The 25662-nt window shown below is 40.4% G+C and overlaps 1 protein-coding gene across 2 annotated transcripts in view; it reads left to right on the forward strand.

Annotated features, from left to right (window-relative positions):
- The first annotated feature begins 5550 nt into the window (after positions 1 to 5550).
- Positions 5551 to 25662, forward strand: part of SDC2 (syndecan 2) — an 81530-nt gene continuing 61418 nt past the window's right edge. For both annotated transcript variants that reach the window (XM_081322163.1, XM_081322164.1), the window contains exon 1: positions 5551 to 6129. In XM_081322163.1, the coding sequence (XP_081178289.1) occupies positions 6070 to 6129 (60 nt within the window). In that variant the 5' untranslated portion in view covers positions 5551 to 6069. The remainder of the gene's footprint in view (positions 6130 to 25662) is intronic.

The following is a 25662-nucleotide window of genomic DNA, read 5'->3' on the forward strand; positions in this document are numbered from 1 at the left end:
AAAAGCCTTATAACATCCCAGTCAAATGGTTGGCCAGTTTATTTTTGAAAATCTCCAATGATGGAGCATCTATAACCCCAGGAGGCAAGGTATTCCATTGATTAATTGTTCTCACTGTCAGAAAATTTATCTTTACTTCTAGGTTGGACCTCTCTTTTATAACTTTCCATCAATTACTTCTTAGCCTGTGCTTTATTGAATAAGTCAACCCCCTCTTCTTTGTGATAGAGGCTCAAGTACTAGAAGGCAGTTATCACATCCCACCTAATCCTTCTCTTCAATAAGCTGGGCATAGCCAATTCCCTCAACCATTTATCACACCATTTAGCATCCATACTCTTTATTATCTTTCTTGCTCTTCTTTGGAGACTTCCCAGGGTCTCAACATCTTTTTTGTATTGTGGTGACTGGAACTGGACCATGTAGTCCAAGTGTGGTCTCACTCCCACAATCTCTCAAGAGAATAAGTGGAAAGTATATTTAAGAAAACAGGATGTGGAAGCTGTGTGGTATAGATTGAAAAGTATTTTAATAAAGAATGTGATAGAAGTGTTGTGAAATTACACTAATGGGAAGCATATAAAAAGAGTGCTTGGATTAATGATGAAGTGGAAAAGGCTACAGATAATTTAAAAAACAGCATGTAACAGAAAATTCTGACTAACAGGGCACAAGAGGTGGCAGTGATCAAAATTTGGGAAGTGAAAAATGATAATGGCTAAACAAACTATGCTATTAAGAAGGAACATTAGAGTAACTGTTTGAAATACAGCTTTAACCGTACTGAAATTTTAGTTATAACATTCTAATTTTAGCTCTTTCTTTGTTCCAATTTCATTAACAATTTCCTTTTTTTTTGCTATTATGGATCTTGTGACAATAACCTTAAATATATTTCCCAATTATGGAACTCATACTCTTGCAAGATGGGTTCTTCCTAGCCCGACATTTAGTAGTTTAGTTGATCTGTTCCTCCTGTAATGATATCAGTTTGTAACTTTATACAGCATGGCTGTCCAACCTTTTGGCTTACCTGGGCAGCATAGAATGAAGAGGAATTGTCTTGGGCTGCATTTTAAATATATAGTTAATGTATATAAAGAGCAAACTTCCTTTATTTTTTTATTTTTTTGATGATCTTGTGGGGGCCACATTACTAGCTGTTCAGGACCTCGTGCACCCCACAAGCTGTGGGTTGGACATGCTGGTATAGAGCTTCCTCCTTGGATTGCATAATAGCAACAATTATTTGAAGTCATATCTTTTGATTTTTTTACAGTACAATACCATGGGAACCAAGTAGGCAGAAAATGATTTATTGCTCTAGATAAATATTTCTGATCAATTTGTTGTCCTTAGATTCAATGTTTATGTCTGCTCTCACTGTAAATATTTAACTTATAGTTTTGGGTGACTTCAATCTACCATCCCTAGGAGGATCATCTGAGTTAGCTCGGGAGTTCATGGCTTCCATGACGGCCATGGACCTGACGCAAGTAATTCTTGGACCGACTCATGTGGGAGGCCACACCCTTGACTTGGTTTTCTTATCTGGACGGTGGTTTGATGATCTTGGTGGGGGTTCCCCAACTGTTATACCCCTGTCATGGACCGATCATCATCTCCTGCGGCTGGTCTTCCGTTTTGCCACCCCCCGCCGTGGGTGTATGGAGCCAACTAGATGGTACCGCCCCAGGCGCTTAATGGATCCTGATAGGTTCAAGGCAGCGCTGGGGTCCCCACCTGCCTCCGTTGCTCACAACTCGGCAGATGCCTTAGTGGAAGCCTGGGAAAGGGCAGCCACGGAGGCACTTGACCGAGTTGTACCCTTGCAGCCCTTGACCCGGTGCAGATCCCAGCGAGCTCCATGGTTCTCCGCGGAGCTTCGGGAGATGAAGCGTCAGAGATGGGGCCTAGAGAGCTGTTGGAGGTCCAGCCGATCCGAATCCGACCGATTGCGACTAAGAACCCACATTAGGTCTTATCTCGCAGCGATAAGTGTGGCGAGGTCTAATTACTTCTCTGCCCTTATTGTGTCTGCAGATAACCGCCCGGCCGCCCTGTTTAGGGTGACCCGCTCCCTCCTTAATCAGGAGGTGAGTGAGGAACCCTTGCAGGGTCGTGCCGAGTTTAGTCAACATCTGTCAGATAAAATCGCTCGGATTCGAACCGGTCTGGACTCCAACTGGGCAGAGTCTGACGATCAGGACACGGGCGGTCTTGTCGATGTTAGCTGGGAGGAGTTTGATTCTGTGACCCCTGAGGAAGTGGACAGGATTATGGGGAGGTTGAGCTCCACCACGTTTATTGGACCCGTGCCCTTCCTGGCTGGTTTATGCAGCTCGGGAGGGGACACGAGGCTGGTTCCAGGCGGTTATATCTGCCTCTTTGAGTGAGGGTAATTTCCCCACCGTCTTGAAGGAGGCGGTGGTGAGACCTCTCCTCAAGAAGCCTGCCTTGGACCCAGCTGTGTTAAATAACTTTCGTCTGGTCTCCAACCTTCGCTTTCTTGCGAAGGTTGTTGAGAGTGTGGTGGCGCATCAGCTCCCTCTGGTCCTGGATGAAGCGGATTATCTAGACCCGTGCCAATCGGGTTTCAGGCCCGGGTACAGCACGGAGACGGCATTGGTCGCTCTGGTGAATGATCTCTGGAGGGCCCGGGACAGGGGATATTCCTCTGTCCTAGTCCTATTAGACCTCTCAGCGGCTTTCGATACCATCGACCATGGTATCCTGCTGCGGCGTCTCAGGGGATTGGGAGTGGGAGGCACAGTTCTTCAGTGGTTCTCCTCCTATCTCCTGGGACGTTCGCAGTCAGTGTTGGCAGGGGGGCAGAGGTCAACCCCGAGGTCTCTCGTTTGTGGAGTTCCTCAGGGGTCGGTCCTCTCGCCTCTCCTGTTCAACATCTACATGAAACCGCTGGGTGAGATCATTCGTGGTTTTGGAGTTGGGTATCATCAGTATGCTGATGATACCCAGCTTTTCATTTCGACCCCAAACCACCCCAGTGATGCCCTCGACGTGATGTCCCGTTGCCTGGAGGCGGTTCGGGTCTGGATGGGGAGGAACAGACTTCAACTCAACCCCGACAAGACTGAGTGGCTGTGCATACCGGCATCTCGGGATATTCAGAATATTCTACCTCTTTCCATGGGGGGTGAGCTTTTACCCCCCGTAGATAGGGCTCGCAACTTGGGAGTCCTCCTAGATTCGCGGCTTACTTTGGAAGATCATATAGTGGCTGTGACTAGGGGGGCTTTCGCCCAGGTTCGCCTGGTGTGCCAGTTGCGGCCCTATCTAGACCGGGATGCCCTGTGTACGGTCACTCATGCGCTCGTGACCTCTCGTCTGGACTACTGCAACGCTCTCTACATGGGGCTTCCCTTGAAGACCACTCGGAGGCTCCAGCTGGTACAGAATGCAGCCGCGAGAGTTGTCTTGGGAGTTTCCTGGTACTCCCATGTTACACCTTTGCTCCGCGAGCTGCATTGGCTACCAGTTGTCTTCCGGGTGAGATTCAAGGTTTTGGTAATGGTTTTCAAGGCCCTACATGGCATGGGTCCGGAGTACCTTGGGGATCACCTGCTGCCGGCGTCAACTTCCCTCCGCCCTGTGCGTTCCCACAGAGAGGGCCTCCTCAGGGTGCCACCGGTCAGAGAATGTCAGCTGGTGGCCCCCAGGGGGAGGGCCTTCTCTGTGGGCGCCCCGGCTTTATGGAATCAGCTGCCGGTTGAGCTCCGGATGGCACCTGACCTTCGCTCCTTCCGACGCGGTCTGAAGACCTATCTATTTGAACAAGCCGGCCTGGCCTGATGGGGGATGTGTTGGGGTTTTTATTGTGGATTTTTATATTACTATCTATTGTTTTAGCTCGGGCTCTTATTTAATTCTTTTTTAATTTTTGTACTCTGTATTTTTATATGTGCCCTGTTCACCGCCCTGAGTCCTTCGGGAGAAGGGTGGTATACAAATATAATAAAATAAATAAATAAATAAATAAATAAATAAATAAATAAATAAATAAATAAATAAATAAATAAATTTAATATAGCTGATGTCTCAAGTTTTACTTGAAGAATGAAAACTGAAGAAAGAAAAAGCTCACCCCAGAAAGAAATGCTATTCATGTAATGATAGAGCAGTAGAGTATGTTAATATCTTTGTCTTGTAGGAAAAAAGACCAGATGAGAGATTTTCAGTGAAAGGCTTTGTCCTGGATTCCACATCCCTTCTGTGAAATTAGATCAATAAATAGGACGATAGCACAATAATAGCTTCCTCTGGAATCTGACCAACTTTCTAGGGAAATTATTAAGGATGTAAATGCCTGTTGGAAGAAGCAAAAAAGATGCCCCAGTTTAATGTACTCAAAGGGCACAATATTGAGTACATCGGGTACACAATAGGCATTGTGTACCCAATGCATTCAGTAGGAAATGATGACAATAGCACAGCTAGCTTGTTTTTGCTCCAGCAAACTGATACTGATTATTACTTCTACCCCATCATGGCTGATAGTCAAAGGTGGAAATACCACAAGAAAAAAGGCCATATGCTCAGAAAAATGTTTGCAGTAGTCAAGCAGTTCCTTAGCTACCTAGCGGAGATGGTCTGTGGTCAGGGAACGGAGTCATTACCTGTTTGGTGCAATGATTAAGGCATCAGGATAGAAACTGGGAGACTGTGAGTTCTAGTCTTGCCTTAGGCAAAGTCAGCTGGCTGAGCTTGGGCCAGTCATTGTCTCTCAGTCCTAGGAAAGAAGCAATGGCAAGGCACTTCTCAAAAATATTACCAAGGACACTGCAGAGACTTGACTTGAAGACACACACACACACACACACACACACACACAGAGAGAGAGAGAGAGAGAGAGAGAGAGAGAGAGAGAGAGAGAGAGAGAGAGAGAGAGAGAGAGAGAGAGAGAGACTACATGGATTCTGGAAAACGGAAAAGTGCTTTTTCAGAGCATGTATGCCCCTAGGAGGGCAGTTTGAATCATGCAGATGCCTCTGCATAGGACATTTAAATAGTCCAAGCAAGCCAACACGTTGGTTCAGTTGGACGTTCTTTCATTAGCAAATACCAGCAAAGGGCCACTTTAAGTTGCACCTCTGCAAGTATCTGGCGGCACTTCTGCCTCTCCGTCTCAAACTCTGCCTTTCTCGCAGGCAGAAGGCGAAGCGCCGGGGCCGATGTCGGGAGAGCGTCGCTCGATCCAAACGGGCAGCGCGACCCGCTCGCTGCCAGGACCGCCGGCGGAGCGCTTTCCCGGGGCACCCAACGTGGAGCAGGCGGAGCAGGCGCGAGGGAGCGGGGGAGGCCGGGCGGCCGAGGCGCGCAAGCAGGAGGCGAAGAAGCAGAGGAGGAGAGGTGGGTAGCGGTCCCGGGGAGGGATTAGCCGGGCTTCGCAAGAGGCCAAACCGAGCCCGGGCTGCCGCGGCGAACGCCCTCCCAGTGGCTGAAGGACCTGCCAATCTGTGTTGTAATCCTGCAGGAATTTCGCCAGGCTTTAACTAGGAGTCGCTTCCTCGCAGACGGCGAAAGAAAAGCGAGGCCAGGCGAAGTGGAAGCGGTTGAGGACCGGCTCGCCTGGTTCGGCTCGGCTTTTCCTCCCCATCCTGCAGGGGGAGAGAGGAAAACACTCGGGCGCTCGCGCGTCGCCTGCTCCGCTGCTGCCCCGACTGCAAACTTTGTTCTTTGCGCCCGCAGCTTCGAGAGCGGCGGAGGGGCAGGCGCGGCAGGCGAGCCTGGCAGGCGAGCTCGGGGGCCCGCGGACCGGCGGATAGCAGCCCACCCACCTCCCCATCCATCCACCCACCTCCTCCGCTCCCCGCCAGCCGGCCAACTCCGCCCTGAAGCGCGCCGACAAGTGAGGAGCGGCGGGTGAAAGGAGCCGAGAGGAGGCAGGAGAGCGAGGGGGGAGCCAGCGAGGGAGGGCCGTCGCTCCGGCCGGATCGTAGTCAGCAGCGCTGCCCGGGTGGCAGATCGCTCCGTTGGGGATCTGCGGGGCGCCCTCTCTCGCCTCTGCTTTCGTCGCGGGCCGCAGCGAGAGCTGCAAACGCAGGAATAATGTGGAACGTGTGGATGGTGCTCGCCGTCGCCTTAACGGCCTGCGTCTCGGGCGAGGCGGTAAGAGGTTGTTTTAATTTCATGTGGGGAGGGTGAAGCAGGGCAAGAAGCAGTTGCGAGGAGAGCTTGTGTGGATTCGGACGATTTCCATCCCCTCGGTCAGTGGTTGCCTCGCCTTTCCTGCTCTAACTCTTGGGGAACTTTTCCTGTCTTCTCCGTTCTGCATTAACCGGCAATTTAGCTCGATCCTGGGGCGCCTTGGAAGAATTGGGGGGAGGGAGAGGGAGTATATATATATATATATACTTTATATACTCCCCTTTCTTGGAGTATATAAACTATATATACTCCCCTTTCTTGGTTCAGAAACTGGCTTCGGCCTCAAATTGGAGAAAGAGGGGCGGCGGGACGGGGAATCAATCCGGAGCGGGAGGAAGGATGAGACGCCCCCGCTGTTCCCACATCTGCTGCGCAGAAGTTTTGCTAAGGTCATTTGCAAAGATCAAAACTTTTTAAACAGGAGGGGCACGGGGTTTTCGGCTCTGCTTAATGGTATGTGAAACGGGGGGGAAGGGAAGAGGAGAGAGCCATTATATTTTTATTTGACGGGTAGAAAATGTTTTTTTCCTCCTGGGATTTTTTTTTTGGTGGGGGGGAGCAGACTTCTGAACTCGAGGGGCCTTAGTTCTTTGCGAAGACTTATCGATAACTCTTGGGATACGTTTTTTATTTAAACAAAATCTGTCCGAAAATTGCAGATGGAAAGAGATGGGATAAGAAGACAGGACCATAAAAACAATCCTTTGAAAGGGGGGGGGGCGCGTGAGTGTTAGAGTGGTGATTTAACACTCCAGTTAAACTGTCTAGCGTATTTTTCATTCAAACCTCTCCTTCATTACTTCAGTCTGTTGAATTCAGTGGAGGACTCTAGGAGAACATGATACCATGGTGATTCTGAATGTGACAGTTTTGGATCTGTTTGCAAATCCAGTCTGGCATCACTGAGTTGTGTTTGATTGATCCAAACGGAATTTTGGATTATGATGGGAAGAGGTGGGTGCAGTTGTTTCCCTCCTCCTCCCCCCTCCCCCAGGGAAAAAGAAAGATGAATAAGCATCTTATAAATCAGGGCTTATGAGAATGCTCAACCATATGTCATGATTTCTGGGAAATAATATTTTTAAAATAATTAGGGTTACATTTGCAGTTGGCTCATTTTCAAAACCAGTAGGTTTCATCTTGGGCATACCCAGTGTATATTATTGTAGTGGGGAAAAGGACATCAGAGAAGAAAGAATGTTTTGCATGTCTTTTCAAATATTCTATGGACTTTGTGAAAAGGTTTATTTTCTGGCAGGGATGGGTAAAGTTGTGGCTCAAAAAAAACCCCTGAACCTATTGTAGAGGAAACTCTGTCCTCCATTGCCCAAATTCTTTTGTGGAGAAGTTGTTGGAGAGAAAGTCTCTTTGATGGATAAAATTCCTGATGATATCTGCTGTTAAAGTGCTTGAGAATATGAGTTTAGCTGCAGCTCTTGAACATGCCTTTATCCCAGTATATTTGTGGAATAATCAAAATACTGTAGCATTATTCTTCTAGCTCTTCCTTTCCCCTTGTTCAAGGTTAGATGTAGTTCATCTTATGCTGAATCTGAGAAATTTGCAATAGATACTGAATTTCACTCTCTGGAGAAGAATGCATTTGTGATTCTCCATTTGTAATGCAGGCATCATTGCTGAATAGCAAGAGTGAAAGCCCAGCTGAAATCTGAGAATGCTTCAGATTTCCCTTTTCCTTCTCTGTGTTTTGAAGTGGCCTTAATTTTACCTTCTCTGTTCTTTCCTAGTTTGATTGTTGATATGCCCCCCCACACACAAAGAAATAATGAGAATTCCTTTGCATAGCTTAAAATATCATCATTGCAGACAACCTCTTTTTTTACACGTTAAAATTACTTTAGTAATTTTTACTTATTGTCAAATATTTTTTTCAAGCTGGTTTTAGATATTCAGTTTGCTGTAATGAGTTACTATAACTGGTAGCCAGATCTTTAAATATTTTATATAACACAAGTCTTGTGGTGACTGGGAGTTGGATTGAATGTGGAGAGAATTAATTGTGCTTACACAGAAGTTATATGGTCCTCTACTTACCTCAGATATGTATCTCTGAGTAAACTTAATGAGCTGCATATATTTTTTTTGACTTAGGACCAGGTTACCTGAAGGTGCACCTTCTCCCATATGTACCTACCTGGACTATAAGATCATCTAATTAGCTCCTCCAGGTCTCTTCATCAAAGGAGGTGAGGTGGGCCTTTCCAAAGAGGGAGCTTTTACTTTGGTATTATCTCATTTTTGGACTTTTCTCCCTAGAGAGGGTCAACTGGCACCTACACTGGCATTATTTTATTACCAGATGAAGATTATTAGATTATTCCTGGTTTTTAAATTGATTTTAACTTGATTAAGTTAAATTAATGGATTTTTGAAGGACTGCCATGCTGCTGTTTAATTCATATGGTGTTTTTATCAGTCAATCAGTATAGAGCTGGAAGGACCTTGGACGTCTTCCAGTCCAACCCCCTCCTCAAGCAGGAGACCCTATATCATTTCAGATAGGTAGATGTCCAGTCTTTTTTTTTAAACCTCCAGTGATGAAGCACCTACAATTTCTGAAGGCAACCTATTCCATTGGTTAATTGTCCTCACTGTTAGGAAGTTTCTCCTTAATTTTAATTTAATTTAATTTAATTTAATAATTTGATTTCTATACCGCCCTTCTCCCGAAGGACTCAGGGCGGTGAACAGGGCAATACACAATAAAAATATTATACAAAAATTAAAAAGCCATTAAACATTATGCCCTTAAAATTAATACATATTACAATTAAAACTATTTATAAAAACCCAACCCCATCCCGTCAGACCAGGCCAGCTTGTTCGAAAAAGAAAGTTTTGAGATCGCGCCGGAAGGAGCGAAGGTCGGGGGCCGTCCGGAGCTCCACCGGTAAGCTGTTCCAAAGGTCTGGCGCGCCCACAGAGAACGCTCTCCCCCTGGGGGTCACCAATCGGCATTCTTTGATCGGCGGCACCCGATCAAAGTTGCTTCTCTCCTTGATTAGTATCCATCCATTGTTTCTTGTCTTGCCTTCTGGTGCTTTGGAGAATAGGTTGACCCTCTCTTGTTTGTGGCAGCCCCTCAAATACTGAAATACTGCTATCATGTCCCCCCTAGTTCTTCTTTAGTCTAGACTGGCCATACCCAATTCCTGCAACCATTCTTTATATATTTTTGTCTCCAGGCCCTTAATCATTTTAGTTGCTCTTCTTTGCACTTTTTTTTTCCTTCAAAGTATCAACATCTTTTTTTGTAATGTGGTAACCAAACAGGATGCAGTATTCCAGATGTGGTCTTACTAAGGCTTTATAAAACGGTACTAATACTTCATGTGATTTTGATTCTATGCCCCTGTTTATACAACCATGGATTGTATTAGCTGTGGCTGCTGCCACACACTGCTGACTCATGTTTAAGTGATCATCAGCTAGGACTCCAAGGTCTATGTCACAGTTACTGTTTTTGAGCCAGGTTTCACATAATCTTGTACTTTTGGTTTTTCCTGCCTATGTGTAAAACCTTGCTTTTCTTCACATTAAATTTCATGGTTGTTGGATAAGGCACTTTGTTCAAATCTGTCAAGATCTTTTTGGATCCTGAGCTTGCCTTTTTGTCAGCTTAATGTCATCTGCAAATTTGATGAGTTCCCCTTCTACTGTATTGCCTCATCTAAGACATTTAAGATAAGATAAGATGATAAGATAAGATAAGATAAGATAAGATAAGATAAGATAAGATAATCTTTTTTGTCATTTTTTACTGTGGGGACAAAAGCACACATCAAAAATGAAATTTAGTTGCCCACTCTCAAAATGAAACACATACATGACACACACGTAAAACATACTATATACAACATATGTATATAGACCCACACCCCTACATATACATAACAGTAAAATATTAAATACTGTCCATCTTGATTATATAATGGAAGGAGGAAGCCTGAGAGTTCACAAGGTTAATGCTGTATGGAATGAAGCTATGGCTGAATCTGGATGTTCTGCTACGGATACCACGAAGCCTCCTCCCAGAGGGTAACAAGGAAAACAGGTTGTGAAAAGGATGTGTCCCAGATAATCTTACGAACACTGTTCAAACAAGTTTCTGTGCTATGCTATGTCCTGGATGGGAGGGAGGGAACTGCCAATGAACTTTTCGGCCATCCTCACCACTCTCTGCACCACCTTCCTGTCTGAAGCAATGATGGTTCCAAACCAGACTGTGATGCTGTATGACAGGATGCTCTTAATCGGTCCGCCTGTAGAAAGTGGTCAGGACAGGGGAAGGAAGATGAGCTTTTCTCATGTGACGCAGAAAGTGCAGGCACTGCTGTGCCCGCTTCACCAGTTTCTCACTGTTGAGCGACCAAGCCAGCCTACATGTTAGCTGCACACCCAGGAATTTTATGCTGGTAACCATCTCCACAGGTGAATCATTAATGAACAGAGAAGTGCCTGCCTTTTCTGAAATCGACAATGATATCTTGTGTTTTTTCCGGTATTTAAAACTAGGCTGTTTTTTCCTTACACCAGTTCACCAACCCCTCAACCTCCTTGCAGTAAGCTTCCACATTGTCATCATGAATAAGGCCCATTACTGTTGTATCATCTGCGAACTTCACAATATGGCTGGTGGCAAACCCAGCACAACAGTCATGAAGTTATTGAAGAGTACTGGGCCTAAGAAAGAACTTTGTGGAGCCCCACTGCTTCCTTCCTTCCATGTAGATATAGTATTATTAAGGACTACCGATTGAATATGGTTTGTCAGCCAGTTACAAACCCATCTGGCGGTGATGCTGTCTATCCCACATTTTTCTAGTTTAAGATGTTCATTCTAGTCTAATTTGTCAAATATTTATTTCATATAAACATATCAAGTATTTCATTTTTCATTTTATATGAATATTTCATTTTATAAGAAATATATTTCATATGAAAAATATTTCATTTTATATATTGAATGTTCTTACTCACATTATATTTTAGAGTGTTTTATTGTAAGCTGCCTAGAGTGTTTCAGCTACTGGGTTTTTTAAATAAACAAATAAGTGGAATATATTAGAAGACTTTCAGTCTTAATTGTGAAAAATTGAGCATTGGAAAAGATACTTGTCAATTTCATCATGTTGAAAGTGAAAAATGATAAACGAAATAGTACATATCTGCTCTGGCCATGTTTTGGATTAATATCTGTACATTTTTGTGAACAGTGATCTAGTTTATAGATGTGAAAGTGATTTGAATTGTATATCCCAAATTGGGATATAAATTATATAAAAAGTTGTAGATCTATTGAGCATGAAGGATAGCAAAAAAAAAGTTTTATGATGGAAAGACACTATCAACTATCCTAGATTTACAGACCAGGATTGATGAGATATATAATGAACTGGGTCTTTATTGATGTAATAGAAAAACTGATCATCATAATTTTGCATGATTAAGATTTAATGCTGCATTTAAAACTACCGGTAAGCCTTTAAAAATAATACATATATAGAAACAGAACAGTGGATAACAGATACATTGAACTGGATTGAAGTTACCTGATGTTGAACCAATAGTAGTGAGAATTCCATGTGAGTTTTGTAGGGGACCATGCTCCATAATTGACCATGCAGCTGAGAAAGCCTTTTGTCTGATAATTCCCTATTTAATTTCACTTGTGAAATCAATTGTGTAAAGCAAAGAAGAGGAACATCCTTCTTCTGCGGATGTTCTATTATATGGACAGGTAAACAGAGCAGAAAACTATCTTTAGATCCACATCTCCAATATGATGTGGTGAAATTCAGGTTTTTCCTAGAAGCAGACTGGTTGCCTGTGTATCTGCTAACACACTGAAATATGATTGCTTTAATCCATCCCACTAAAAATGTTAGCAGCTCTGAGATGATCCAACTGGAATTAGGAATCATTTTTCAAAGATAATTCAACTTATAGCACACTGCGTTACTTGAAAAATTTCAAGGGCTTGACTAAGTGGTGCCCAGGATCCATCAGAGAGGTAAGGTGTGGTGTGCATATGTTTGTGTGTGTGTGTGTTGCATTAAGTTCTGGTTGGCTGACTTGATTCATTTTTTGTTTGAATAGAACAATACAGTACGAATCTCCATCATGATAAAACCGATAAAAGTTAAGGTGATTAAAAATTATGGGTTTGATCCATATTGTTACATTAAACATGAATTCATTCAAGTGTGTAGGATGAGTGCAAAGAGCCTGTTCCTTGCTAAACTGAACTGAAGAAAATGCAAAGGAATAGATGAGTTAAAGAGAAATTAGAATATTCTGGACCAATCCTCTTAAGTTCCTGAGAATTTATGGCAGTTTGTGTTGTTTCAAATTAGCTTCAAAGTAGTTCAGCTTCACAGTATCAATGATGAGCCTATGTCTTGTGGCTTCAGGTGTGGTGTATCTGAAATTGAAGCAAATACGGTCCTTTTACTCAAGTCATTTTATCTGAGAAAGAGCATGTAAGCCAGAGTGCCGAAGCCATGCCCACCCCATTGCCAGCAATGCAAAAAGAGTCGCGATATGTCGCAACGTGTCATATGACGTAGCGAGTTTGACACCCGTGATGTAAGCCATCCATTCTCCCATTGTTAGGAAATTATGGTAGCTCTTGTTTCTTCCCCTTTCTCCAAATTTCAGCTGCTATAGCAGGGATGGCTGGGGAATTCTGAAAATTGAAGTTGCCAAGGTTGGACATCTCTGTTCTGTAGCACTGTTCTCAAAGTTTTAAGGTGAAATCTGGTTGTATTCAAACTGTGAATGAAAGAGTGGAAATGCCCTTTGAGATTTTTTTTTTTTTTTGATAAACAGAAGGACATTCCCCCATCTGGTCTCTTCCATATGATCTTAACTACAAGTTGCATCACCCTGAAGCAGCAAGCTGGTTATTGTCCGAGACATGAGGTACCTATTCAGATAATGCTGAATCACATTTGGCAAATATTTATGTATATTTGCTTTGAAGTCTCTGTGAGTCATTGGGGACTATAGTTCAAGGGAATATCAGGAGGAGTGTTTTACTGACTGTATTTCTGTTCAGCTTTCTCAGGGTCTTTCTGAATTAAACGTAAAAAAATCCTCACAATTCTGAACAATTTCTATTTTATCACTTGCTATTGACTGCATAATTTCATATAGATTTCCTCTGTGTGGCTGGAAGCATATAGTCTTGACTCAGTAATGCTACAGCTGTGATATCGATTCTTATTTTCAAATATATGAACAAAATTCTTTGATATACTAAACCAAAAAGTTGTATTTTTTGACAGCTAGTTATTTCTTTCTGCTTTGTTTTGTTTCCATTTCTTTGGAAAGGTAAGTTCTAGTCCACTGTTATTCTTTATTTTTTTTAAATAGCAAAACAGAAGGAGAGTTGTTTTTTTGGCTGCAGTTACAAGAGAAATAAGGAATTACAGACATTGTGGTATGTTAAATGAGGGAGCATGTGTTGCAAAGAAAATTGTATCAGGATTACAGTAAATACGGAAAGCCATCAATTGTGGTGGCAGAACTGTGGTAAAATACTTGGCATCTTCTCCTTCAACTATATTTGGATGTCTTGAAAACATCCACGTTGCCACCACAGAGTGTTTGTTCCAGCTGCAGAATTGTTCTTGCAGGCAATTATGAGGATATGATTTCATCAGCCACAGCTATACACTGTGATGACAGAGCTCAGTCTTTGCCAACCTGGTGCCCATCAGCTATGTTGGGAGATCTAATTCCAATATTTCCAGCTAAATTGATGTTTAATCAAGATTAATATAACAATTTCTATTCTGTTCTATTCTCCCTCCTCTGACAGTTCCTACATATGAGAAACTAAGTGCTAAACTATGGTCTTTGCAGTGTGCCAAACCTACAATATTTTATTGTTGAATCAATACCCATAATCAAATAAAAAACTAAGGAATTATGGGAGTTAATCTAATAAAGATTGGGATGCTTGTTAACCCAGTAAAATGAAAGTTTATGAGTGCAATTTTAATTTATTACAGTTTGTGACTAGAAATGCATGCCCTTTCATTCCCAATTGAATTCCTCTGAAAATTCTCTGGATTTTATACTGCAGTTAGATTTTTTTAAAAAATGCTTTCATTGTTGTTTTGCTTTTTAAAAAGGCAAAATGATTGTCTCTCTGGGAGGAAGAGAGAGGGAGGAAAAAGATCCATAGAGAATTTGTGATTCCGCCTATGGGTGGCCCTGATATTAGACAAAGTGATTCCAATAGAAGAGAATATTCAGATAGTCCTCAGCTTATGACCACAATTGGGACTGGAAAATTCATTGTTAAGTGATGTGGTCATTAAGTGAAGCATCATGTGACTGCACTCTAGTTTATAACCTTTGTTGCTGCAGTCATTAAGTGAATCACCATGGTCATTAAGAGAGACATCACGTGATCATAGTTTACAAGCTATCCTGCTGGCTTCCCAGTTGACTTTGCTTGTCAGAAGCTGGTTGGGAAGATAGCAAATTATGATCAGTGCTAGTGAATTGTGATCATGTATCCATAGGGATGGTGTGACAGTCGTAACTTTGAGGACAAGTGGTAAGTCACTTGTTTCAGCACTATTGTAACTTCAAATTTTTAAACAATGGATTTTTGAACTATGATCGTAAGTCAAGGACTACCTATAGGTAGCTCAGGGTTAAACTGTGAACTCCTTGATTCTCTCTGAGGGTTGTATGGTTGTAGTTGCAGTTGCAGTTGCAGTTGCAGTTCCAGTTGGGTAATGAAACGTCTGCAAGAAAATAACCAAGCTCCGAAAGCATTGGAGACTCCATAGACAAAATGAGGCAGGTGCCTCAGGCAGCAGATTTTAGAGTGGTGGAAAGCAGAGCTATGAGCGTTCTTGTTATATGTCCTATAGTCACTTTGAAGTAAAGTTCAGCTATCGCTCTGGTTAACTTCTTGTTGGGGTCTATTGGTGGGGGGAGCACCATGGTTTGAGTTGGCCCTGTCTCCACTCTTGCTGCATATGTCACTTGCAGATTTCATTTGTAGATTTTACTTAATATTGTACATTCAAAATTAATTTGAAAGACCCACTGTATTTTTGCTTAGATTGTCAAATAGGTAGAAGCTTTGAAAAGAATTCCTTTTAAGTTCTGCTGAAATATTTCAAAGAGCCAGATGGAATTTATTTCTTATACTAATAAGTGGAATGCCGTTTATATGTATCCAAAATGACACTGGCCAAACCCAACATTGAGATATTAGAAAGGCTTGAAGCAGTCCTGAGATTTGTAGAAATATTAAGATTTTTTTAGAGGAAAAAATTGGGGGGGGGTTAGAGGCTCCTAATAATGTCATTGATCAGGAAAAACTGGCCAGCTATTATGGGGTCATTAGAGCTAGTGTTTGGGAGAAAATATGTACCCTTGCCTTTGGAGGCAAAATAAATAGAAAATCACAAGAAATGTTCTGTGGAAGCTTTTATCTAAATATTTTCTTTGGAATCTGTCTTCTGCCACCATCTAAACAACTTTATAATTAAATGAATGTTTGATTCTAGAGAGGCTTATCCTATTTGTCAATAACTCCGCTTCTTTCAGTAGTCCTGTCAGGCTATTTTATGGGGCGGGGGTGTAATTTCATAAAAGAATTACTGTTTTATTGTATGTTTGCTCTTTTGTTTTGCTAACTGCTTGGAGCAACTCATTTAAAGGGGGGAAGTGCAGTATCAAATATTGTATTGTTAAGTAAAGATATGGGATATCCTGGAATATGAAGTACCATAACTGAACAGAACCATTGAGTATGGTAAGATATACAAGCCGCCTTTTTTGAACAGAATAATATAAGGATGCTTTAAGTCTCAAGTAGGGATTTGAACCAGGGCAATTTCAACTCTGTTTCTTCTTCCTAAAGATGAAATGCTTTGGTGGTCTTTAGAAGGATTAATAAGAGCCTGTCACCTATAATAATTATGATTATTATTGTGATTGTAAGTTGATTTGTATATTGGCAGCAAGCCATGGAGAATACCAGGAAATTAATGGTAATGAGTCTGAATAATTATTTGCTCCAAATAGAGGAAGGATTGAATATAAACATATAAATAAATAGCATAAATAGGATTCCTTGCAATTTTCTATTTCTTTATGAGAGCTTACCCCAAGAAAAAAGTCACATGCTGATAATTGTTGGACAATTATGTATAGCATACTGAATTTTTAGTTCTTCATTCAATTATTCTTAAACTATTTTATGTTATTTTTTATTTTATTTTATTTATTAAATTTATTGGCCACCGATCTCACCACAGGGTAACATTGCCATGATAAATTATTTAACTTTTTCCAGACACCATTTCCAATGTTCTACTTAGGAGAAATAATTATTTCTGTTATAGAGGATATAAAAGGGGACTTGGCCTGTTATTCAAAAGCACCCTTGTCATCTTACTGAACATCACTATTTCTTTTAAGCTATGCTGTTCTTTGAAGATGGAGAGATTGCATTTAGGCCCTCAGGAGACACCACTTCTGTAAAAGTAATACAAATCCCCTTTTTTATGTTTGTCTCTCATCTTAGTTGAGTGAGCAATTTGGGTTCAGTTCAACACATGAAGTGCTGTGACATGACTTCCTGTTGTAACTGGGACTGTAGAGTGACTTCAGGGTATTATTCTGTGAACAGTATTTTGTTTTGTTGACCTTAGTGTCTGTTCACAAAGCAAATGAGAGTTTGGTGATCTGCTGCCCCAATAATTTATTCTAAGACCTCCCATGTATCAACAGTTTTCCAAAGACAACATAATTCTTGTTCACAGTAAAGCATAATTTGCAGTCCTCTTAAACAAAAACAGCTTAATCATTTAATATGTAATAGAGATCCAGTTTGGTGTATACCTGGTCCAATGCTTACAACAATTCATTTAGCAACTGTTCTAAGGTATGACAGAGCTATGACTGGTTCTCACACTTAAACAGTCATCACAGTCCTTGCAGTCACATGATTAAAATTTAGGCTCTTGTTAACTGGCATGGATTTATGATGATTATAGCATCCCAGGGTCATGTGACTTGCCCAGCTGGCTTACGAGTTTATGAAGGAAGCTGGATTCACTTTATGATTGCACGTTTTACTTAACAATTGTGTGGTTCACTTAATGGCCATGGCAAAAAAAATTGTAAAATTGGTCACAAGTCACTTAACAACCATCTAGCTTAGCAAGGGAAGTTCTGGTCCCACTTTTGGTCATAAGCTGAGGACTAACTGTAGCACTTAAGGCATCAGGCTAGAAATTAGGAGACAGTGAATTCTAGTCTGCCTTAGATACAAAGCCAGTTGGGTGATCTTGGGCTAGCCACTTTCTCTCAGCCCTGGGATGGAGGCAATGGCAAACCACTTCTGAAAAACCTTGGCAAGAAATCTGTAGGGACTCCAAGAGTTGGACATGATTGAATGGAAAAAGAAAAGTAGTTGCTTGTTGTTTTTAATTCTGTATTAGTTGAGGAACAATATAAAAAGAATGTAACTATCTTTAAGTGCCAAGCATTTTCTTAAGGGAAAATCATATGCACAGAGTTAAACCTTCAGGGACCTATTTCCAACAAGCAATGAGAACTATTTTTGTCCAGTTCTTAGTTTGCTTTATGTGAGCTATTAAGAAATACATAAAAACCTTATACATTCATATTACTCGTAAATATCTAAAAAGAACAAAACATATATAAGGCTGGTATTTTTTTTAAAAAAAACACCATTAATGCACAAACATTAGCCCAGTGCAAGTAGCTTTAGACCAAAGGTAAATGTACTTTGGTAGCTTTGCTATAATTTCTTAAACTTGTGTTTGAATTATATAAGTTGGACCCACTTTGCACTCTTCAAAATATTGTAATGTTTCTTCAAGAAATACTATTACCAATACTCCCTTTTTTGGGAATAACTATATCCATAGATCATTATCCCCATTTTACTAAGTTACCATTAAAGCTACTTCATGCTGAACTCAATGAACCTGGCCAGAGTAAACGGATATAAGATTACATAATTAATGGGAATTTGTTCCCATTAAAATAGGTGAGGACTCACAGATGTTTCAATGGAAATGAGCTTCTGATTAATATAACAGTTGCAGTAGTTATTTCAGCCTCAGTTATGTTTGTCAGGTGGTTTGGTTGTTCATACCTCCATTTTTTAAACCAAAAATTTATTCAGGAATGCAATTCTAAGGAAGACAATGGAAAAGCAAGGTTTATTGCTCTGCTTAAGCTACATTGTTCTCACTCCTTTGTTAGCTATTTAATAAAGAAAAAGCAACTGTGTAAGACCAAAGGATATGACTAATACCATGTTAATTTACAGTGAGAATAAAATGCACAGAGGGCTGATTTTCACAAATGTGCCTTGGATGTGGTGAGTCTCCTTGATTTAGTGGTGGGATTCAGCCAGTTTGCATCACTTTGGCAGAACCAGTAGCTAATTTTTTTGTTGCCCAGGCCCAGAATGGACTTCCGGAAGCAGCATCCACACAGAGAACCTGTTGTTCACGTATTTGAATCCCATCACTGCCTTGATTCTATCTACTTCAGTTCCACCCTCTGTATGACAACAATATGGACAATCAGCTTAATTTCATGTACTAATAAGCTATCTTTGTATCTGAGCAAACCCAAGATTTAGTTATGTAAACAAAATATATATTGGGTGAAATTCACTGAAGAACTATGTTAATAAGTCCTTTTTAAACCTTGATACAAGTCTATTTTTTTACATTACAGTAACTTACTCATGTATATTATTTTGTAACTAATAATATCTCCACTGGTTTAAAGCAAACAGAAAAAATACACTTTGAGATGAAGCTCTCACTACATATCTGTGATTTAAGCAAAACTAAAGATTCACACTTCTATTGCCAGTAGCTTGCATTATTGCCTCAGGCAATTTTCCAATCATGACAGTCGAGCTGACACTAATAAGCTCAATTATACAAGTTGATCATAGCCCACTAGCCATGGACATGTGGTACCTCATCCTATTTTGATGCCTGTTTGACATTTAAAGTTGAAGTTTGTCAAATAACAATCCAATTATATTAAGTAGCAGAAATGCTATATTTGGTCTGGTAGGTCAAAAGTTGCATCATAGACCCATCGATACGACCCTGTTATTGCTGAGATGTAATTTATTTACTTATGTTATATTGACTCCAATCTACAGTACATAGGTATTGCTCTTGGATAAAAAAACAGCCATGATAGCTGACGAACATTCTTGTCAGGTTATTCTGCCAATTTGAAATTTCTCATAAATAAATTTGATTTATTCCAAATGAATCTGGATGAAGTGGTAAAAATAGGGATATAAAAATTGTATTTGTTTTAAAGCTGTTATATTAAATGGTGTTTCACTTCATGGAGACAGAATTGCCACCCGAGGGTAGATCTTTGAACTAACATTACTGTTGTTTTTATTACTCTGAGAAATTTTTATATTTGACATGCTTCCAGTTTTTCGTGGATTTGCACATTATTTCTTTAGCCTAGCCTTTTTGATTATTACTTAGCCATCAGGCTTGGCATTTCAATTGTAACGTGCAGTTTAAAATAAAGAAATGGCATGAATCATGCCAGAGACTAAAGGGATGTCAAGCCTTGTGATTTTTTTTTACATATTTGCTGAGTTTGGCATTAGCTTTATGTTTATAGTCTGGCTTGCGTATCTAGCAGCCTGATCTACAGTTGGATCTACCTCCAAGTGTAGATTTCAGCTGAGTAACAGCCCACCTCTGAGTATGCTTATTTGAAAACTGAACCTCTGAATCAATGCAGACATTCAGTAGGACCTTTTCTCTTGGTCACCCAATTCATGGTATTTGCATCATTTCTTAATTTTTTTGTGTATAGTATGTTTCACATTATGTTCCATTGGGAAAGCTTAGCTAGCTTTTCAGCTGTATAGATGTAACAGAGCCTTTCCTGTAATTTTTGGCAATATAAGAGAAGGTTTAGCTGCAAAGAAATTTTGAACTAGAGACTTACTGTCTACAGTATGGTAGTAATAGCAATAGCACTTAGATTTATATACCGTTTCACAGTGCTTTACAGCCCTGTCTAAGCGGGTTACAGATTGCCTCCAACAATCTGCGTCCTCATTTTATTGATCTTGGATGGAAAGCTGAGTCAACCTTGAGTCAGTGAGAATTGATCGGCTGGCAGTCAGCAGAATTAGCCTGCAATACTTCATTCTAACCACTGTGCCACCACGGGACTTTCCTGAGTAAGTCTCTAGCAGGCTTTAGGCAAGCTACTAATACTGATCTATTTTGCAGGATGATTGGAAGGTTAGCTAAGATGTGAGATCTAGGATTAGTATTTTTTCCTGAGTCCTGAATTGTTGCATATTCTCTTTTGGGCTACCCTTAATATTGTATTGAAGATTGCAAGATTCAGCAACCTCATCCAAGGGTTTTTTTTCCTGCAAAAACATCAAAGTATTCTTATATTATTTTCTGCAATAAGAGGCTGAAAAATACAAATATGCTATTATTAGCTGACTGTAGAAGCAGTTTTTGCTTTACTCTTTATATTTGTCAGAATGCCAAGTTTGTTAAATGCCCACTGGAGCTTATATATTTCTCCTACAGAAGATATTATTGCACACCTCTGTTCTCCCATGTGCAGAGATATTTGTTCAGATTGCTTGGTTTTTTTCACACCACTCATTTTGTTTGCATTCATAGACTAAGTAAATTGTTGTTACAACACTTATTTAAATAGTTTTCAGATTATAGTAGCATGAGTGATATACAGTCAGTGGCGTAGCGTGTGGGGTGCAGGGGGGGCCGGCCGCACCGGGCGCAACATCTGGGGGGGGCGCATTAGATACATTTTACTTTAATTACATCAGTATTTTCATAACAAACAATACATGTGCTTAGGGGGTAAGGGTTTCTTTAACTAATCTAGTGGAAGAGACTCGAGTGCTAAAATCCACGGGTTAGGGGGTGCAAATTACTTGCCTTGCCCCGGGTGCTGACAACCCACGCTACGCCACTGTATACAGTAGTATGAATGATATACTACTATTGCTTACTAATATTAATATTAATAGTGTTTCATAGTATCCTAAAGAATGCTGTGTTTGTTTTGTAAAAAAATTCTCTGAAAAAGTTCAGATTGAATATCATAATGGCATAATGAGTGATGATCATCACTTACCCCAACTCATCTCACAGACTGGTTGTTTTAGGGAAAATAGGAAGAGGAAGATGTATTGATATGTTTGCCCCATGTAAAAATAATAGAGGCAATATTATATAAATATAATATAATATGTTTGATATATCAATAATAAGGTAGGCTTCTGTAATCTGTATGGTGCTAAATTAGGGACGTGTAGGTTGACTTGAAGGCATTACCAATTACCAATAATGTATAGGAAAGATTGTAGAATGTTGAGAATATTATATGAGTGGGCAATCTTATGGCTGAGGATACCTCTTGACATTTTTGGAGATCTAAAATATTGTCCTAACCATGACAAAAGGATTCTCCAGTAATAATTTTTGTGGATAATGTCCTCATCTATGTCCTCGTCTATGTCTCATCCCCAAGTAATTATTTATTGTTTTCCTGATCCAATATGAAAGTGTTTTTTCTTCCTCTCCCAGAACAAGCTTTGTCATAAATGCAATCTATGCATTGTTATGATGAAAATATAGTTAAGGATCTCTATACCTCCTTTAGTTGCTTTGTGCCCCTCTAGTTCCTGGGCATTTTTTCCTAGGTTGAGCTCATGGCAGAATTTGATTCTTTCATGTGAGATTCTTTCATGACAGGAGCTCAATATACGTATCAGCACAGTGAAGCAGGAGAGATCCCATTATTAGCCTCAGTGCTGAGACAGAATAATACTTAGGTGGAAGTGAAGGCAGAGCAAAGTATGTTAGAGTACTTTTGAGCTGCCTTAAGAAATGTCCAGATCAGTGTTCTTTGTGCTGTTTGGTATTATTATTTTCTTTTAGTACTTTGTATTTGGTATAGGATACACTCTAGATCTGAAAACTGCACAACATGTCATGCAGTATCCCCATCCAAAGCATGTCTATAAAAATATGATAATTAAAATATAGGGATATTTTAATCACCACAGTATCCCTCTGGTGATGATGGATATTATGGTGATTAAAGTATTTCTTGAAAAATAGATAAATAGCATAATCAACAATCTCCGAAGACAAAATGGGAATAAAATAAAACACAAGAGGAGCAGAGATTTGAATTTTATGTCATTAATATAACAGAGTACTCAAAATAGGCAATATTGTAACTTTTGTAATTAATATATGATAGCTTTCTTTGCCCGGGACCTTCCAAATGCTGGTTTTACAGCTCCCAGGGGGTCATAATGTAGAGGCACCTTCAGGAAATCAAGATTACATGAGAATGATGACATGGATGCAGTAACTTTATAATGCAAATACTACTCTTATTTGTGTCACAGTATTTGATGCAAGTATGTAAGTCATGGACTATGTTATGACTCAGGTTTAGTCACTTATCCTCTGGAGACATTACGCTGTCAGTTAAACTGGAATGGAATAAATTGAGGGAAGGATGATTTATAATGGTAAAGAGAACTGTTAATGCGGTGTATTAGTTGAAATGTTGGACTGGCCCGGAGGAGACACAGTTTTGAGTCTCTCCCCAGTCTTGAAAACTTACTAGGTGACTTTGGACCAGACACACTCTTAGTCCAATTTATTTCTCAGTGTTATTTTGGGGAAAATAGAATACTTTGCATGACCTCTTGGGCTCCCAGACAAAGGTATAAATAAAGAAGACAATATAAGATACTCTTTCCAGTCTTTTTTGAAGTAAATTTTGCTTCCAATAACTTGGAAATAAATATTGGCTCCTATCTCCCTCATTATCTTCTCTCACACCCCACCCTATGAAGCAGTTGCTGAGGTAATAGTTGGCTAGGAGAATAATGGTTTTGCAGCCTCCCTTTTGGCTTTGTCAGGAAAGAGATAAAAAACAAAGTTGATTGTTTAGAGTTTTAAGAAGGCTTTTAGACATCTGAGTCCTGATCTCTGCTTGGTGCAGGAATCCAAATTAAAGCATCTTGATAGATTGCTGTCTTGTCTCTCCTTGAGCATTTCTGGAAAATGAGCGCTCATTGGTTGATTAACTGTTGAATTCTTACCCCTAGGAAGTTTTTGCTACAAACTGGAATCTAAGATTGAGCCTTGAGAAGTACAGGACTGAGTTCTCCTTGGAAAGGGTGCTTGGAAGAATGTTATATTACCTGATCCTCTTCTTTTTGAAAGCTAAATTTACCATGTTCCTCAAACCTCTCTTTGTGGAGCTGGAAACTTTGTATGCTGGTCTGACAGCCGCGGACAGGAAAGTATTACAGAGGGTAGTGAGCACAGCACAAGACATTGTGGGCTGTTCCCTGACACCACTGGATGACATCGCCAGGGCTCGTTGCCTTGGAAGAGTGAGGAAGATTCTCAGGGATGACTCACACCCTGGACGGTATCTCTTTACTCTCCTACCATCCGGTAGGAGATATAGGAATATAGCCTGCCGTACCAACAGGCTGAAAAATAGCTTTTATCTGTGGGCTGTTAGGCTTTTAAATGGGACATAATCTTATACAGAATTGACTTGGGAGGCCGGTGTGTGGTGTAGTTGGTTCACATGGTGTGGTAGGATGGAGGGTTTGTTGTCACTGTGTGTTGTGGGCAGAGAGCACGGGGGGGGGGGAGGCTCAGCTAATCTCAATGTACACATGTTGTACTTTGACAATAAAGGTTTATTATTATTATTTGCTTTCTTTGAAAGCCCAATCAGAATGCAAATTGCTTGTATACATTTCAGTGGATCCTTTTTTCATCACTTATTTTGTGTAACAGAGGTGATTAAACTGTACATAAGAAATTAGTTACCTATTTTCCTGGTAATATAAACTTACTTCTTAGGTAACTATTTTGAATCTATCGAACATTTTATCTATATTCTAAACAATGTTTTTAAATGGAGCCATTTAGAAAAGTCATGACCTATTTTTGTGAGAAAGTGTACAGTCTGGCTTTTTCTTATTTGTTGGGAAAGTTGAGGTAAATTTTTCACGTATTCTTTATACACAAAACTTTGCTATAGAGCCTTTGGCGCAAACAGCAGCCTTTGCTAGGTTAGTGTTAAATATAGCATGAAGCTTAAGAGAACTGACCTACAATTAAGTTGTGGCAGTCCCTCATTTGGTGTTCTGTAGTTGTCAATTAGCCTTTATTATGAGAGATTTGTTTGCTTGAAGCTTTTGTGAATGGAGGCTGAATTGAAGAATTTTGCTCCTTACCTGAATAACAAGAATGTAAATTTACCTCTAGTAATGTGTTTATTTAAAAGAGATTTTCAGCTCCTTATTTGCAGAATGATGGATTTAATCTTTTTTCCTAGCCACTAGCACATGCAATATTAGATCAAGTGGTCATAGGGAGAGTAAAGCAAAAAATATCAAAGAATCATCATCATCATCATCATCATCCTCGTGTTATGCCCACAGGGTTCACTTTTTGGATTGGTGAACGCCAGTCTTTCACAATGAAACACAGGATCTGGGTCCAACTGGGCAAATTTAATGTCTGTATTTATTGTGCCTTGCCATCCTTGCTTCAGCCTTCTGCGCAGGTGCTAAACTGGAAGGCAATGTAAACAGTGATGTGGAGGTGCTATTCATAGGACATGGGGTGTATAAGAGCACTTAAACATTTGGTGGTTGGCCAACACACAGCACTATATATAGCTACTGGGTGTATCATTGTTTTATACACCTTTGATTTTAAATAGATTGGCATGTGTTGATTCCAGAGCATTCCAATGATCTCTTTCCATCGTAGCCATGCTTTGTTCACTATAGCACACACTTTGCAATTAATGCTGTCAGCACTTTGTAGATGGGATCCTAAGTAATGAAGGGTGTTGGTCTTTACTAGATCTTCACACAAGAGATACCCAAGAATGGGAGGTATTATTGTTATCCAGTGGTTTGTGTTTGTGGCCTGTATGAATGGACTCAAGTTGTATAAATGTTTATGTATAAATGTTTATGTCAGAATCATTGCAGTTGCTGCAGAATACACTCCTTCAATGCTAAATCCAAATAGGAAGTATTGCAGCAGAAAATATCAACTAAAACTTCAAAAGAATTTCAAGTGTGGTTCTAAGAAAATCTGAAGTTTTCAAGACAAAGTTTTCAAGAACACCTAAGCTTTTGCAAAATATAGTATCACTATAGATGGCTTCAGCCAGCCTTCTTTGGTTGGGGGGGCTGCATATAAAGGTAAAGGTTTCCCTTGTCCATGACTCTAGGTCATGATGTCATCTCTGTTTCTTAGCCTAGGTCATGACTCTAGGTCATGATGTCATCTCTGTTTCTTAGCCCAGGGAGCTAAGACATTTGAAGACATTTCTGTGGTGGTCATG

This window comes from Vipera berus (assembly GCF_964194415.1).
Source record: "Vipera berus genome assembly, chromosome: 3".
In the NCBI taxonomy this organism is placed as follows: domain Eukaryota; kingdom Metazoa; phylum Chordata; class Lepidosauria; order Squamata; family Viperidae; genus Vipera; species Vipera berus.